The sequence below is a fragment of the Hyperolius riggenbachi genome, chromosome 10, assembly GCF_040937935.1.
Source record: "Hyperolius riggenbachi isolate aHypRig1 chromosome 10, aHypRig1.pri, whole genome shotgun sequence".
NCBI lineage: Eukaryota > Metazoa > Chordata > Amphibia > Anura > Hyperoliidae > Hyperolius > Hyperolius riggenbachi.
The window spans coordinates 26,608,488-26,623,210 of NC_090655.1; the positions used below are offsets into that span (position 1 = coordinate 26,608,488).

The 14,723-nt window shown below is 47.5% G+C and overlaps 1 protein-coding gene across 1 annotated transcript in view; it reads right to left on the minus strand.

Moving 5' to 3' along the window:
• LOC137536627 (uncharacterized) overlaps nucleotides 1-14,723 on the minus strand; it is a 163,920-nt gene that overhangs the window by 97,071 nt on the left and 52,126 nt on the right. The window contains exons 15-18 of the mRNA XM_068258878.1: nucleotides 14,183-14,332; nucleotides 11,568-11,723; nucleotides 4,123-4,195; nucleotides 3,737-4,019 (exon numbers count right to left, since the gene is read on the minus strand). Of these exons, the coding sequence (XP_068114979.1) occupies nucleotides 3,737-4,019; nucleotides 4,123-4,195; nucleotides 11,568-11,723; nucleotides 14,183-14,332 (662 nt within the window). The remainder of the gene's footprint in view (nucleotides 1-3,736; nucleotides 4,020-4,122; nucleotides 4,196-11,567; nucleotides 11,724-14,182; nucleotides 14,333-14,723) is intronic.

The following is a 14,723-nucleotide window of genomic DNA, read 5'->3' on the forward strand; positions in this document are numbered from 1 at the left end:
TTAGGTTTAGGCACCAACAGGGGGGTCTTAGGTTTAGGCACCAACAGGGGGGTCTTAGGTTTAGGCACCAACTGGGGGGTCTTAGGTTTAGGCACCAACAGGGGGGTCTTAGGTTTAGGCACCAACAGGGGGGTCTTAGGTTTAGGCACAAACAGGGGGTCTAGGGGTTAGGGAGAGGTACAGGGAGGGTTTTTAACAAACGTTAAAATAACTTTCAGTTTACAAATAGGGAAGATTAACGTTTTAAGAATTGCCGATCTCATACACATTATTTAGTGATTTATAAATTCTTAAAACACTATTTCTAAACGAAATTCTACACAATATTTCAATAAACGATAATACTGTTTATCGTTTACACCACGCGCCCTTTTTTCCCCGACGCCCTTTTTTGATGTACCCGGGGGGGGGGGGGGGGTGGGGGGCTTGAAAGGAAGGCAAGGGAAAAACCAGGAAGGAAGGAACTATCACAGCGGTAATGCCCCTATATTGTATGCATAACCTGGATCAGAAGTGTGGTAAAGGGATACTGTTACCTAGAAGGTAGTCCCAAGTTTATTAAGCGGTGTCGGTGGAGGCGAACAGACCCATCAAATGAATCTGGCCACCTCCACCTCTTCATTCAGACCTCCTGGGGACAAGGTATTAAGTTTAAAAATCCAATAGGCCTCCCTCTCGTAAAGTCTTCTGAACCTTACTCCAGCAGGAAGCTCAGGTGCAACCATTTCCAATCCTGTTACTGTGAGACTCTCAGTTGACTGCTTATGATGGTGCAAAAAATGGCGGGGCACACTATGGCCTTCCTCAATACCACGTGTATGTTCACCAAACCTCTCTCTGAGTGGCCTTGTCGTTCTCCCCACGTAATACTTGGGGGCAACTACAGGAGAGCAGGTAGACAACATGTGTAGAGGTACAATTTATAAATTGCTTTAAACCTATCCTGTCTCCATATACAGTGATTTCTTTATGTTTGTGGTTTATGAATCTGCAGCACTTGCATCGTGCCTTCCCACACTTATAGTTGCCCGTTAGACCACAAAGAGGGGGTGGGTGTGCTGATGGGTTGTCATGTGCGCCAATGTTACTTTTGGCAATCTTGTTTTTCAGTGATTTTGCCTTCACCACTTAGGGACCAGGCACATTTCTAATGATCGGTGCTGCATGGGCTCTACAGCCCGCAGCACTGATCAGGATTACACCAGGGCGATCAGACTTCCCCCCCTTTTTTCCCCACTAGGGGGATGTCCTGCTGGGGGGGTCTGATCGCCGCCGGCCATTGGTGAGTAGCGGGGGGGGGGGGGGGGCTCCTCAAAGCCCCCCTCCTCAGCGTTTTCCGCCCTCTCCCGGCTTACCTCCCTCCCCTCCTTCCTCCTTTCCTAAGGCTGCGCAGGAAGGATATCCATCCTGCGCATTGTGGGATATGCTTCAGCCTATCATATGCCGGCGATCCCCGGCCAATCAAAGGCCGGGGATCGCTGATCTGACTTATGGCGATGCTGCGCAGCAGCGCCGTATGATGTAAACAGCGGAGATTTCTTCCCCGCGTGTTTACATTACGTGTGCGAGCCGCGATCGGCGGCTCGCACACTGTTCACGGAGACACTCTCCGTGAACTGGCATGGAAAGGCCGCTCATATGAGCGGCCGTTTCCATGCTATACCACTAACGACCAGGCGCCGCCTATCGGCGTTAGCTGGTCGTTAAGTGGTTAAATCTTGTTTGTGGCTTCCCACTGAGCCGCCGTTCAAGTATAGGGTCTCTTACGCCTGGTGAGATTAGCACAAGATTGCACATCACTTCTTTCTGGTTACTGAGAGGCCTGGGACAAGGTTCTCCAGCACAGGGGCCAGTGTGTGACCAACTCTTCCCATCAGACCTTAGCTGGTTGCTCAGGTGTCAGGTACCATTTCCTCTAGCCCCCCCATACAACTTACTCAGGCTGAGATTGAGAGGTCCTCTCACCCTCCGTTCGACTCTGCTTGAAGCTTTGTTGACTACTCAAGATGACTGAGAAAGGTGTTCACCTCCAGCCATAATCACCTATCCACAGAATTTCATGTCTACATTAATATAATAATTTTATCAGTCCACTGAAAGCAGGAGATCACACTTTGGCTGGGCACTGTGGAGTGGCATGAGCTATGCCTGTTCTCAGTTGTGGCGGCCCTGAGAGTGGGGCATATTTGTGGTTACTGGTGAATCAGATCCTTATCCTTCTGCTATTCAAATTAGGGCTGTTCACTCCTTTTTAATGTGTTACAACTAGGGGTTTGGTATTCGGCACTGGCGTAACAATAGGCCCTGCAGCCCCTGCCCTCCTGGGCCCGTTTTGGGGGGCTGGAGGGGTCACAGCATGAGGGGAGAGCTATGGCCACATTCCGCGGGGAGGGGGGACGGTCGACCACCTCCCTCACCTCGGGCTCTTCTCTCTGCGCTCCCCTCCAGCGTTGAATAGTTTGTGTATGCAGGCGGCGGGCAGATACATACCTTTTGTGCGCTCCAGTTCGGATGTTTCTCCCTCTAGTGTCTGACACGACTTCCTGTATAAACGGGAGGTCGCGTCAAAGGCTAGAGAGAAAGGAGCGTCCACGCTGGAGTGCACGGAAGGTATGTATCTGTCGCTGCCCGCCGCTGCTCACACAATGGTATTGATGCTGGAGGGGAGCGCAGAGGGGAGAGCCCCGAGGTGAGGAAGGGGGGGGGGGGGGGGGTCGCAGCATGGCTTTCCACTCATGCTGCGACCCCACCAGCCCCCCAAAACAGCCCCGAGCGGGCCCCGGGGGGGCCCTCAGAATTTCTGCAGGGGGGCCCGGGGGGACCTAGTTACGACCCTGGTATTCGGCACTGTGCATAGTTTACAAGTAAGTTTGGAGACCCTGGTACTATAAGTTGTCCATTGGTTAGTACGTTCCTCCTATTCTTTTAGGTTTCTCTGCTTTAAAAATACTTAAAGAGGAACTGTCGCGAAAATCTTAAAATTTAAAACACATACAAATAAGAAGTACATTTCTTTGTGAGTAAAATGAGCCATAAATTAATTTTCTCCTATGTTGCTGTCACTTACAGTAGGTAGTAGAAATCTGACGTTACCGACATGTTTTGGCTAGTCTGTCTATTCATAGGGGATTCTCAGCATGGCCTTTATTCTTTATAAAGACATTCCCTGAAAAGGATTAATACAAAGATGCTGGCCAGCCTCCCTGCTCACTGCACACTATTTTGGCAGTTGGACGGAGCAACTGCCATTCACTAACTGCTTTTAAAAATAAAGAAAACCCTGAGAACCCCCCTATGAGAAGATGGGCTAGTCGGTAATGTCAGATTTCTACTGCTTACTGTAAGTGACAGCAGCGTAGGAGAAAAGTAATTTATGGCTCATTTTGCTCTGGAAGAAACTTACTTCTTATTTGTATGTGTTTTTAAATGTTAAGATTTTCGCGACAGTTCCTCTTTAAAGTCCATTTTGATGAATTTACTTACACCAGCTATCCCCTCTAAAGCAGAATTCCCCAAGCCTGTCCTCAAGGCCCACCAACAGTGCATGTTTTGCAGGAAGCCACACACAATCACAGGTGAGGTAATTAGTGTCTCAGCAGAGATGATTACCTACCTGTGTGGATTTCCACAAAACATGCACTGTTGGTGGGTCTTGAGGACAGGGTTGGGGAACACTGCTCTAAAGTGTTTCTATACGATCTTTTACTGTATAGTGACTTCTGAGTTATTGACTTACCCAATGGGTGCCAGTTCCCATATCCAGGTCTCCGGGAAATACTTCCTGATCACCTCTGGCTTTCTTAGTGAGATGGTTTCTGAGATGGCATTAGGCATTGGGACTGAAGCTAGTCCTCCAGCTCCAGCTCCTGGCATCATGCCTCCTACACCAGCGCCTGCTCCATGGAAGTGAAAACCAGACTGAGGTCCAAAACCACCACCAGGGACAAGCCCTACACCTCCCATTCCAGGAGGTAATCCAGGTGGAAGGCCAGGGGTGGCACTGACTTCAGGAACATTTCCTTCAAAATTGAAAAAACGGTGGTGACTATTAAAATATCTGCACAACAAATGCCATATTCTTGAAAAAAGGGGTGTCACTATTAACTTTAGAATGGTGCTTACCTGACTCTGGTGAATCAGGACACAACAAAGGTTTTTTAAGTTGGGCGCTTGTGATAATGTTCAAATTTGTGTCCTGAAAATAAAATAAAGTATAATAATGTGGGATCGAACACCACTAGTTTAAACGGAAGATCCACACTGCACATAAAAAAAACCTGCACTCACCTGGGGCTTCTTCCAGCTCCTGGCAGTCGATCGGTGCCCTCGTAGCAGCTCCTCTCCCTCCCGGCGTCCAGCGGTGAAGAAGCCGACCTCGCCAGGTCGGCTTCCGGGTCGGCGTCATGTGCGTTCCACGGCTCGGGTCACGTGGTGTACGTGACGTCATTGGGTCTCTACTGTGCAGGCGCAATAGTTCTGCGTCTGCGCAGTAGAGACCTGATGACGTCCCTACACCACGTGACCCCCGCCATGGAGTGCACAGAAGCCGACCGGGAGGGAGAGGAGCTGCTACGAGGGCACCAATCGACTGCCAGGAGCTGGAAGAAGCTGGGTACCATTAGAAGCCCCGGGTAACTTCAACTCATTTTCCCCCGACCCCCCTACAGTATCCCTTTAAAGAGGAGCTGTCAGCCATACTATCTAAAAAAACAAACGCATATATAAGTAGGTAAATACTTGCTCTACTTACATAACATATGTATTGCACTGTCCACGTTTTGATTTTAGTGATTCTTCTATAGTAATTCTTTTAGTGATTCTTTCCCATTTTAAGTGTGGCTATTTTGAAGCCAATCATGATGTCATTTCCTCCCTTACTTGCCTCTGCCTGATTTGCCCGCCCTTCACTATAGAAAGTGCATTGTCTCAGCATGAGAAATATTGGCCAGTCAGAGAGGAACAGACGTGTGGGAGGGGAAAACAGGAGGGAAAGAGGCTTCAGCCAATCAGGCTGCATTAGTTAAGTCTGAGATGAAAGTAGAGAAGCAAGAAAGGACAACCCAGCATGCCTTGACACTTCCTTTTTGTGTACCAAATATTGTGTGTACCAAATAAGAGTCAGGTAAACTGGGGAACAGGGCCGGCTTTAGGGGGGGCGAGAGGGGGCAGAGCCCCCTCAAACAGACTTGTTGCCCCCTCAAATCAGAGCCGCTCTCGCTCTGCCGCTGTGGCTGCTTCCTGGTCCGTGGCGGTGGCGTGGAGCGCAGAGCGGTCATGTGATCAATCACATGACCGCTTCTTCCTCGGGCGGCTCTCCGAGACGAGTCTCTGCTGTGAAGAAGGCAGTGGCAGGGCCGCGCCTGGGCGGGTGCTGTAAGTGCATTGCAGTATCTCCGACAGGCGCCGCCCGGCCGCCGCTCACCCCCTCTGGCCGTGGCTCCCTCCCTCCCTTCCTCCCTCTAGCCGCCGCTGCCACCATCGCCGCCGCGTCACTCAGACCTCGATCAGGCGGTGACCAATCGTGCGGGCGCTAGGACCTAGCACACCGCACTGATATGCGGAAGTGACATCACTTCCGCATATAGAGCGGGTGCGTCCGGCGCCCGCTCGTACTGGTCGGGTCGCCGCTGATCCTGAGGTCTGACACTGCAAGGTAAGGGGGGAGCGGCGGTGGCTAGAGGGGGGCCTCCCTGTCACTCACTCACTACCTAAAGGGCCTCCCTGTCACTCACTCACTACCTAAAGAGGCTCCCTGTCACTCACTCACTACCTAAAGGGACTCTCCATGTCACTCACTCCCTGCCTAAAGGGGCTCTCCCTGTCACTCACTCACTGCCTAAAGGGGCCCTCCCTGTCACTCACTCACTGCCGAAAGGGGCTCCCTGTCACTCACTCACTACCTAAAGGGGCTTCCTGTCACTCACTCACTACCTAAAGGGGCTCCCTGTCACTCACTCACTACCTAAAGGGGCTCCCTGTCACTCACTGCCTAAAGGGGCTCCCTGTCACTCACTGCCTAAAGGGGCTCCCTGTCACTCACTGCCTAAAGGGGCTCCCTGTCACTCACTGCCTGAAGGGGCTCCCTGTCACTCACTGCCTAAAGGGGCTCCCTGTCACTCACTGCCTAAAGGGGCTCCCTGTCACTCACTGCCTAAAGGGGCTCCCTGTCACTCACTACCTAAAGGGGCTCCCTGTCACTCCCTCCATAAAGGGGCTCCCTGTCACTCACTACCTAAAGGGCCTCCCTGTTACTCACTCACTACCTAAAGGGGCTCCCTGTCACTCACTGTCTAAAGGGGCTCCCTGTCACTCACTGCCTAAAGGGGCTCCCTGTCACTCACTGCCTAAAGGGGCTCCCTGTCACTCACTGCCTAAAGGGGCTCCCTGTCACTCACTGCCTAAAGGGGCTCCCTGTCACTCACTGCCTAAAGGGCTCCCTGTCACTCACTGTCTAAAGGGGCTCCCTGTCACTCACTGCCTAAAGGGGCTCCCTATCACTCACTGCCTAAAGGGGCTCCCAGTCACTCACTGCCTAAAGGGCTCCCTGTCACTCACTGCCTAAAGGGCTCCCTGTCACTCACTGCCTAAAGGGCTCCCTGTCACTCACTGCCTAAAGGGCTCCCTGTCACTCACTGCCTAAAGGGCTCCCTGTCACTCACTGCCTAAAGGGCTCCCTGTCACTCACTACCTAAAGGGGGTCCAGGCTGGCTACATATACTGAGGACACTGGCTGTTTGTAATTATGTGCATTTACTGGTGAAAAGCTGTCTCTTATGTGCATTTACTGGGGAAAAGCTGTCTCGTATTATGTTCATTTGCTGGTGAAAAGCTGTCTCTTATGTGCATTTAATGGTGAAAAGCGGTTTCTTATTATGTGCATTTACTGGTGAAAAGTGGTCTCTTATTATGTGCATTTACTGGTGAAAAGCAGTCTCTTATTATGTGCATTTACTGGTGAAAAGCGGTCTCTTATTATGTGCATTTACTGGTGAAAAGCGGTCTCTTATTATGTGCATTTACTGGTGAAAAGCTGTCTCTTATTATGTGCATTTACTGGTGAAACGCTGTCTCATATGTGCATTAAGTGGGGAAATTTTGTCAGTAAAAATCTTTTGTCAGTAAATTTTTAGGTATTTGTCAGTAACAAATAACGTGAAAGGTTGGCAACACTGGCAGGCTTTTTTTTCAATAATCTGCAGTGCGCAGAACTGTATTTGTGGTAAAAAAAAAACACACGCAATATCAGTATATTAGCATTTGAGGAAAAATATTTCTGTGTTACACCTGAGAACATTTTTTTTCAATAATCTGCAGTGTGCAGAACTGTATTTGTGGTAAAAAAAAAACACGCAATATCAGTATATTAGCGTTTGACGAAAAATACTTCTGTGTTACACCTGAGAACATTTTTTTGTGCTGTATATTGTTGGGGGATACACTACAGCAGAGCTCAAACTTCCCCGACAGACCTTTAACAACACTGTAAGGTCATGACATGTATATTTGGCCCCACCCATGACCACGCCTACGGTCTGTTGCATGACCACGGCCATTTTTCGGCGCGGCGCAGGGTGTTTTCGTGCCGCCTGCAAATTTCTGTCTGCCCCCTCATATGAGCCTCTCTAGAACCGGCCCTGCTGGGGAATGACCATTTATCAACAAGAACAGTAATAGTGATTTTAACTTTTGGATTACCTATGTAGCATCCTTATTACTTGTTTACCAGATAAGAATAAAGAATAGAATTTTTAATTTTATGCCCGACAGTTACATTTTAAAGGGCATTTTATTGATAAGATGTAAAAACATTACTTAGAAAATAAACTTAGGAGAAAAAGTGGATTGGACCAGACCCAATGTACAGTGGCTTGCAAAAGTATTCACCCCCCTTGAAGTTTTCCACATTTTGTCACATTACTGCCACACACATGCATCAATTTTATTGGAATTCCACGTGAAAGACCAATACAAAGTGGTGTACACGTGAGAAGTGGAACGGAAATCATACATGATTCCAAACATTTTTTACAAATAACTGCAAAGTGGGGTGTGCATAATTAATAATTATTCAGCCCCCTGAGTCAATACTTTGTAGAACAGGCTTTTGCTGCAATTACAGCTGCCAGTCTTTTAGGGTATGTCTCTACCAGCTTTGCACATCTAGAGACTGAAATCCTTGCCCATTCTTCTTTGCAAAACAGCTCCAGCTCAGTCAGATTAGATGGACAGCGTTTGTGAACAGCAGTTTTCAGATCTTGCCACAGATTCTCGATTGGATTTAGATCTGGACTTTGACTGGGCCATTCTAACACATGGATATGTTTTGTTTTAAACCATTCCATTGTTGCCCTGGCTTTATGTTTAGGGTCATTGTCCTGCTGGAAGGTGAACCTCCGCCCCAGTCTCAAGTCTTTTGCAGACTCCAAGAGGTTTTCTTCCAAGATTGCCCTGTATTTGGCTCCATCCATCTTCCCATCAACTCTGACCAGCTTCCCTGTCCCTGCTGAAGAGAAGCACCCCCAGAGCATGATGCTGCCACAACCATATTTGACAGTGGGAATGGTGTGTTCAGAGTGGTGTGCAGTGTTAATTTTCCATCACACATAGCGTTTTGCATTTTGGCCAAAAATTTCCATTTTGGTCTCATCTGACCAGAGCACATTCTTCCACATAGTTGCTGTGTCCCCCACATGGCTTGTGGCAAACTGCAAATGGGACTTCTTATGCTTTTCTGTTAACATTGGCATTCTTCTTATCACTCTTCCATAAAGGCCAACTTTGTGCAGTGCATGACTAATAGTTGTCCTATGGACAGAGTCTCCCACCTGAGCTGTAGATCTCTGCAGCTCGTCCAGAGTCACCATGGGCCTCTTGACTGCATTTCTGATCAGCGCTCTCCTTGTTCGGCCTGTGAGTTTAGGTGGACGGCCTTGTCTTGGTAGGTTTACAGTTGTGCCATACGCCTACCATTTATGAATGATCACTTGAACAGTGCTCCGTGGGATGTTCAAGGCTTTGGAAATCTTTTTGTAGCCTAAGCCTGCTTTAAATTTCTTAATAACTTGATCCCTGACCTGTCTGGTGTGTTCTTTGGACATCATGGTGTTGTTGCTCCCAATATTCTCTTAGACAACCTCTGAGGCCATCACAGAGCAGCTGTATTTGTACTGACATTAGATTACACACAGGTGCACTCTATTTAGTCATTAGCACTCATCAGACAATGTCTATGGGCAACTGACTGCACTCAGACCAAAGGGGGCTGAATAATTACGCACACCCCACTTTGCAGTTATGGATTTGTAAAAAAATGTTTGGAATGATGTATTCTGATTATTGATTTTCGTTCCACTTCTCACGTGTACACCAGCACTTTGTATTGGTCTTTCACGTGGACTTCCAATAAAATTGATACATGTTTGTGGCAAGGTGTAAGGGTGCCGAATACTTTTGCAACCCACTGTATTGGAACATTATAGGTGACCTCATACAATACAATAAAATGATCAATTTTTAAAGCAAAAAAACCCCCCAAAAGATCAGTTGTACAGAAAAACCAAAACCTTTTTTTTTTTTTTTTTTTTGTTCGGGAAACCTGATTGAATTTCCCATTTTCTTATATTTAAACTTGATCGAAAGTGGCAGAGTTTTCTGATTAATCTTCATGAAAAGTGAACGGTTTAGGGAAGATTGTCCATTTCTTGATTTAAAACTTTCTTTAGCATTTTCAATCAATTATTTTCTTAACTGGGGAAAAATTAAACCCCTGTGTATGAGTGGCACATTAGAATAAATGAAGAGAAATATAAAAATTGTCTAGTGTGTGGCATCTTTACACGTTAAATGCATAGGGCACATTTCTAAAATTGAAAATCACACACATAAGAACGCACAAGAAAGGTTGTGAGACACAATTAGGGCAACAGCCATAGTGTGCATTCAGCCTTACCCAGAGGCATATATGGGTAATATAGCGCCTACGGCAAACACTGAAATTTTGCCTCCACAAACCCCTAGATTTTAGAATTATGTAGCCATGTCCCTTCCAATTAAATAAATAGTCACATAATTATCAAGCCCGAGTACCCCCTGAATCTCTCCTGGGGTGGCATTACCACCAGCCCCGGGACACCCATGAGGCAGGCTCTTCAGGCGGCGGAAGTGGGAGGGGGGGGGGGGTTGAGCTGGAGGGGGTAGCAGCCAGGAAGGGAGGGGGAGCAGCGGGCACAGCGGTGGGGATGAGGGTCAGATCCCCCTCCCTCACCTGAGGCTCCCCCGTTCGCACTCCCACTCCAGCTATTTGCTCAGCATTTACGTCAGCAGCAAGAGGGGAAGCAATGACTCGCCTTCCTTCTTCCATGAGCCAGAGCTGTGTTCCCCCGCTCGCGTCACTTCCTAAAATTCCGCCCACTCTACTTCCGCAGTACAGTATTGCAGCGGCATTGCAGGAAGTGACGCGAGCGGTGGAAAGCAAAGCCTGGAATGGAAGAAGGAAGGTGAGTCATTGCTTCCCCGCTTTCGGTGCTGACTTAAATGCTGGGCAAATAGCTGGAGGGGAGCACGGACCAGGGAGCCCCAGGTGAGGGACCCCCCTCCTCACCGCTGTGTGCCCGCTGCTCCCCCTTCCTGGCTACCTATACTGGGGGAAATTATACTACCTATGGGGGGAGGGGGCGGCATCCACACAAGTTTGCCTCAGGTGGCAAAAAGTCTAAAACCGGCCCCGATTACCACATGTTGAGACCCTAGGCTCTAGGAAATAACATAAATAATCTTACTTCTAGTGTTGCTTGCGAAAAGTCATTTTCACATCGAAAATCCTATTTTCGATTTGAGAAAATTTGTGTGAAAAAGTGCAAATGTGGCCAATCGATATTTTAACTGTGAAAACAATAAAAAAAAGAATTTTACCGTGACTGTTTGTCTGTGAAAACAATATTTCACCGTAAAAATTTGCAAAAAGAAAGCAAAAAATTAAATTTGTGCTCGAAAATCTAATTTTACATTATTTTCGCGAAAATGAATGTGAAAAGAATATTGGCATTTTTGCTCATCACTACTGACCTAAAGGGATACTGTAGGGGGGTCGGGGGAAAATGAGTTGAACTTACCCAGGGCTTCTAATGGTCCCCCACAGACATCCTGTGCCCGCGCAGCCACTTACCGATGCTCCGGCCCCGCCTCCAGTTCACTTCTGGAATTTCAGACTTTAAAGTCTGAAAACCACTGCGCCTGCATTGTCCTTGATCCTGCTGATGTCACCAGGAGCATACTGCACAGGCCCAGTATGGCCTGTGCCTGCGCAGTACGCTCCTGGTGACATCAGCGTGAACAAGGACACGGCAATGCAGGCGCAGTGGTTTTCAGACTTTAAAGTCTGAAATTCCAGAAGTGAACCGGAGGCGGGGCCGGAGCATCGGTGAGTAGCTGCGCCAACACAGGATGTCTGTAGGGGACCATTAGAAGCCCCGGGTAAGTTCAACTCATTTTCCCCCGACCCCTCTACAGTATCCCTTTAAGTTCCACAACTTCTAGATGATTTCTGAATACACATTTCCATACTATACCATAAAAAGTCTATACAGTTCATCACTCTTGACCGTGATTGGAAAGGGGAAGTTGAAGAATTGTCCAGGAAAGTTGACACATTCTCGAGCTTCTTTTTCTACTGAATCATCCCCAGATATGTGTAAGTGATGATGATCAGGGAAGAGGCTGAAGACCTGGGGAAGAAACATGACCGTATGGTAAACAAAATGATACATATCCTAAAAACTCAGCGCAAACAGGGTAGCAGACAAACTTCACTGTGGGGTGTGCTTTTGCAAGAAGAATCCTGCAGCCCCCAGCATAGCCAAACACAGGGGGGGATTACAGCGGCCCAGAATCCCCCCTCAGACCAGGGCCGGTGCAGTGTCTGGGGACAGGCACAATTTGAGACACCAGAATATCTGCAGGTATCCTGCAGCTCAAAGCCCCGCCCCCTTTCTTTCCTTGTTTTAAGGTGGATGATCCTATGTACTGTGTGGTATATATTTACTCCTATGTGCACAGGAGGAGCGATCTGGATAGGTGTTGTGGATTTGTAGAGACAACAGTTGTATGATGGTGGCGTGGTGCGGCTCTGTGATGACCACTCACTGTGGTTAGTAGAATATCTGTGTAGACAGGGATGGGGTAGGGACAAGACAAAAGGGGAAGAGCGCACTAAATTTCAAAACAATATAGGCGACAAGCCTCTCCGTGGAATATTCTCACCTCTATAAGTTGCTGACTCGCCCATATGGGTTGGTCAGTGTTAGCGCTTTTGTCCCTTTGTAGGCCAGGGACATAGGCTCTGGATACAGTGTTGCCTTTGCCTGCTGTCTCCTTTTGGTTACAGGATAACTCCGCCTTGGTACTTCCAAGTGTGGTCTTCAAGCTGGCTGGTACTTGAAGTCCTCCCGGTTTGGGGATAGGTGGTGGTGGAATGTGCGGAGTAATGAAGCAGAGAGGGGAAGAGGAGGGAATGGATAGTCATGCGGCACAGGTGACTAAGCGCCCAGTGCCCCTTGTAGCCCGGTATATGCAGCCTCACCTGTGGAACGGTGAGAGTGGTGTCCTGGCTGGTGGGGCACACTTTACCTGCCAAGGTCCCTTGGCAGCTTCGGCGGAACTAGTGGGGCAGCGTGGGTAGCGCTGTGCAGCCATTCCTGGGTTCATGTATTGATTTATTGGGTGAGTCTTGTGCTTGTTCTCTGCCATTTCTACTACACGGTTGAATACCTCCTTGGTATGTGATTTGCAGCCATCTTCCTTCCCTTGCTGGTCTATCATTCTATACTTTTACTTGCTGACTGGGGTCTTTTTCACTTCCTATTCCTTGCACGAGTATTTCATTGGTGTTCCCCCTGGGTTCTTCTATACCCCTTTTCACTGTGTTTCCTTGAAAACAGATTGTTTATATGTACTGATGCTTTGTATACTTGCACCATAGTTATATTTGCATTATAGTTATTGTAGATTTTTTTCCATGATATCCTGTCATTCAGGTTAGCACCAGAAGATTTGCACTGGCACCTTATGTTGAGCAGAGAAATTTTATAGGAGATTTTATATGTGTGCATATTACTATATACTTCTCCTGGGAGATGGATTTGTGAAGCAGATGTCTCTAGCATTATACTAATCCTTTATATATACTCTGGGACACTGCCATACAATTTTTTCACAAAGATACCCAGGAGAATTATTGACTAATTTTTGATACATTATACACCTGACTCTATCATGTACCTTTGTTATTTAGGGGCCAATGTACCAGGTCTGGCTGCCTGTTTTTAATTGTTTTTATTCTTATGAGCTGGTTTTGAATAAAGATTTTTTTCACTGATTTCAGGTGTCTCTAGCCATATATTAGTTACTGTTCTTAGCTAAATATTAATATAGAATATAGTTTCCTTTTTTTGGTAGTATGTTAATTTAGGTCGGTGACCTATTCCCCCAGCACTAATACTTAACAAAGTGATCAGGTAGACAATTTGTCGCCTAGATATGCCTGCTCGTGTTGCTTTAGTGTGAATTAAGATTCAATACTTACCCGGGGCTTCCTCTATCCCCATAAGCACGTGCAAGTCCCTCACCGTCCTCCCACGGTCAGCCGTTCAGCTGCGATCAGCCTTGGTAACTGGCTCAGGAGGTTGGCGCATGGGCAGAAGTCCTGAACTAGACCCGACTGAGCCTGTTACCGGGAGGGACTCGCACGTGCTTATGGGGCTGGAGGAAGCCCTGGGTAAAAATCAAATCTTTATAGCTTTTATCTCTGGTACTCTTTAAGGATCTGGCATGCCAGGATCCTTAGTGACGCTCAAGCAGCCCCAATCACAACCTTCCCCTCCCCCCCCCCCCAGAAAACCATTCAGTTGTATCCGACCTGTTGTCCCTCCACCACCCTACATAGCAATAAATTCAGGCTGGCGTCGAATTTGTATGGTACTCGGCTATGAAGTGTTGACTGAAGGTGTTGAGCCCCGATCTCTGCCGGCCGACAGAAGTTGATAGCGTGTACATAGCTTTAGCCATTAAAGTGGAGGCCTGGTAAGCTTGATGTGCACCATTCAGAGCATTAAAGAGTATTATGAAGGTTATTCTTCCATCATCACCATTACCAACCATAGACAGAATATAAGGGAAAAGTAGTCACCTTGTCAGCGGTCAGCTCCTTGTCTGGTCTCATCAGCACTACGCTCTGATCCACCACCCTCAGGCCACACAGAGAGCCAGGGGCAGCCTTGACCTGGAGGGAGACATCTGATCCTGGGAGGACCTCATCTGGAGAGAAATCCACCGATACCTGTGAAATTACATAGGGTTTACGAAAGGGAAAGTTAGTTTAGCCACTCTGTACAATTTTTTCCCCCCACTTCAGTACAAACATTTATTCAACATGGCACCGCTACACAAGAGGTTTTGAAATTAGGGGTGCTCATCACGACCTCAAGTCTTTTTGAAAAAAAAATTCCTCTTGTTCCCACTGTTCTTCTTAACATATCTGGCAAATTTGGTGTTTCTAGCATGTAAGGGGGCTATGCCATTAACTGTTAAAGTCGGCAGGTTTTTAATCACGACTCGTGATTTGTGATGATATACAGTTATTTGACTCAATCCGAGCACCTCTGTTTGAAATGTACAAGTCTATTTATATGTAGATTGAGAGGGAATGTTCCCTAGAAATGTGCCATCAT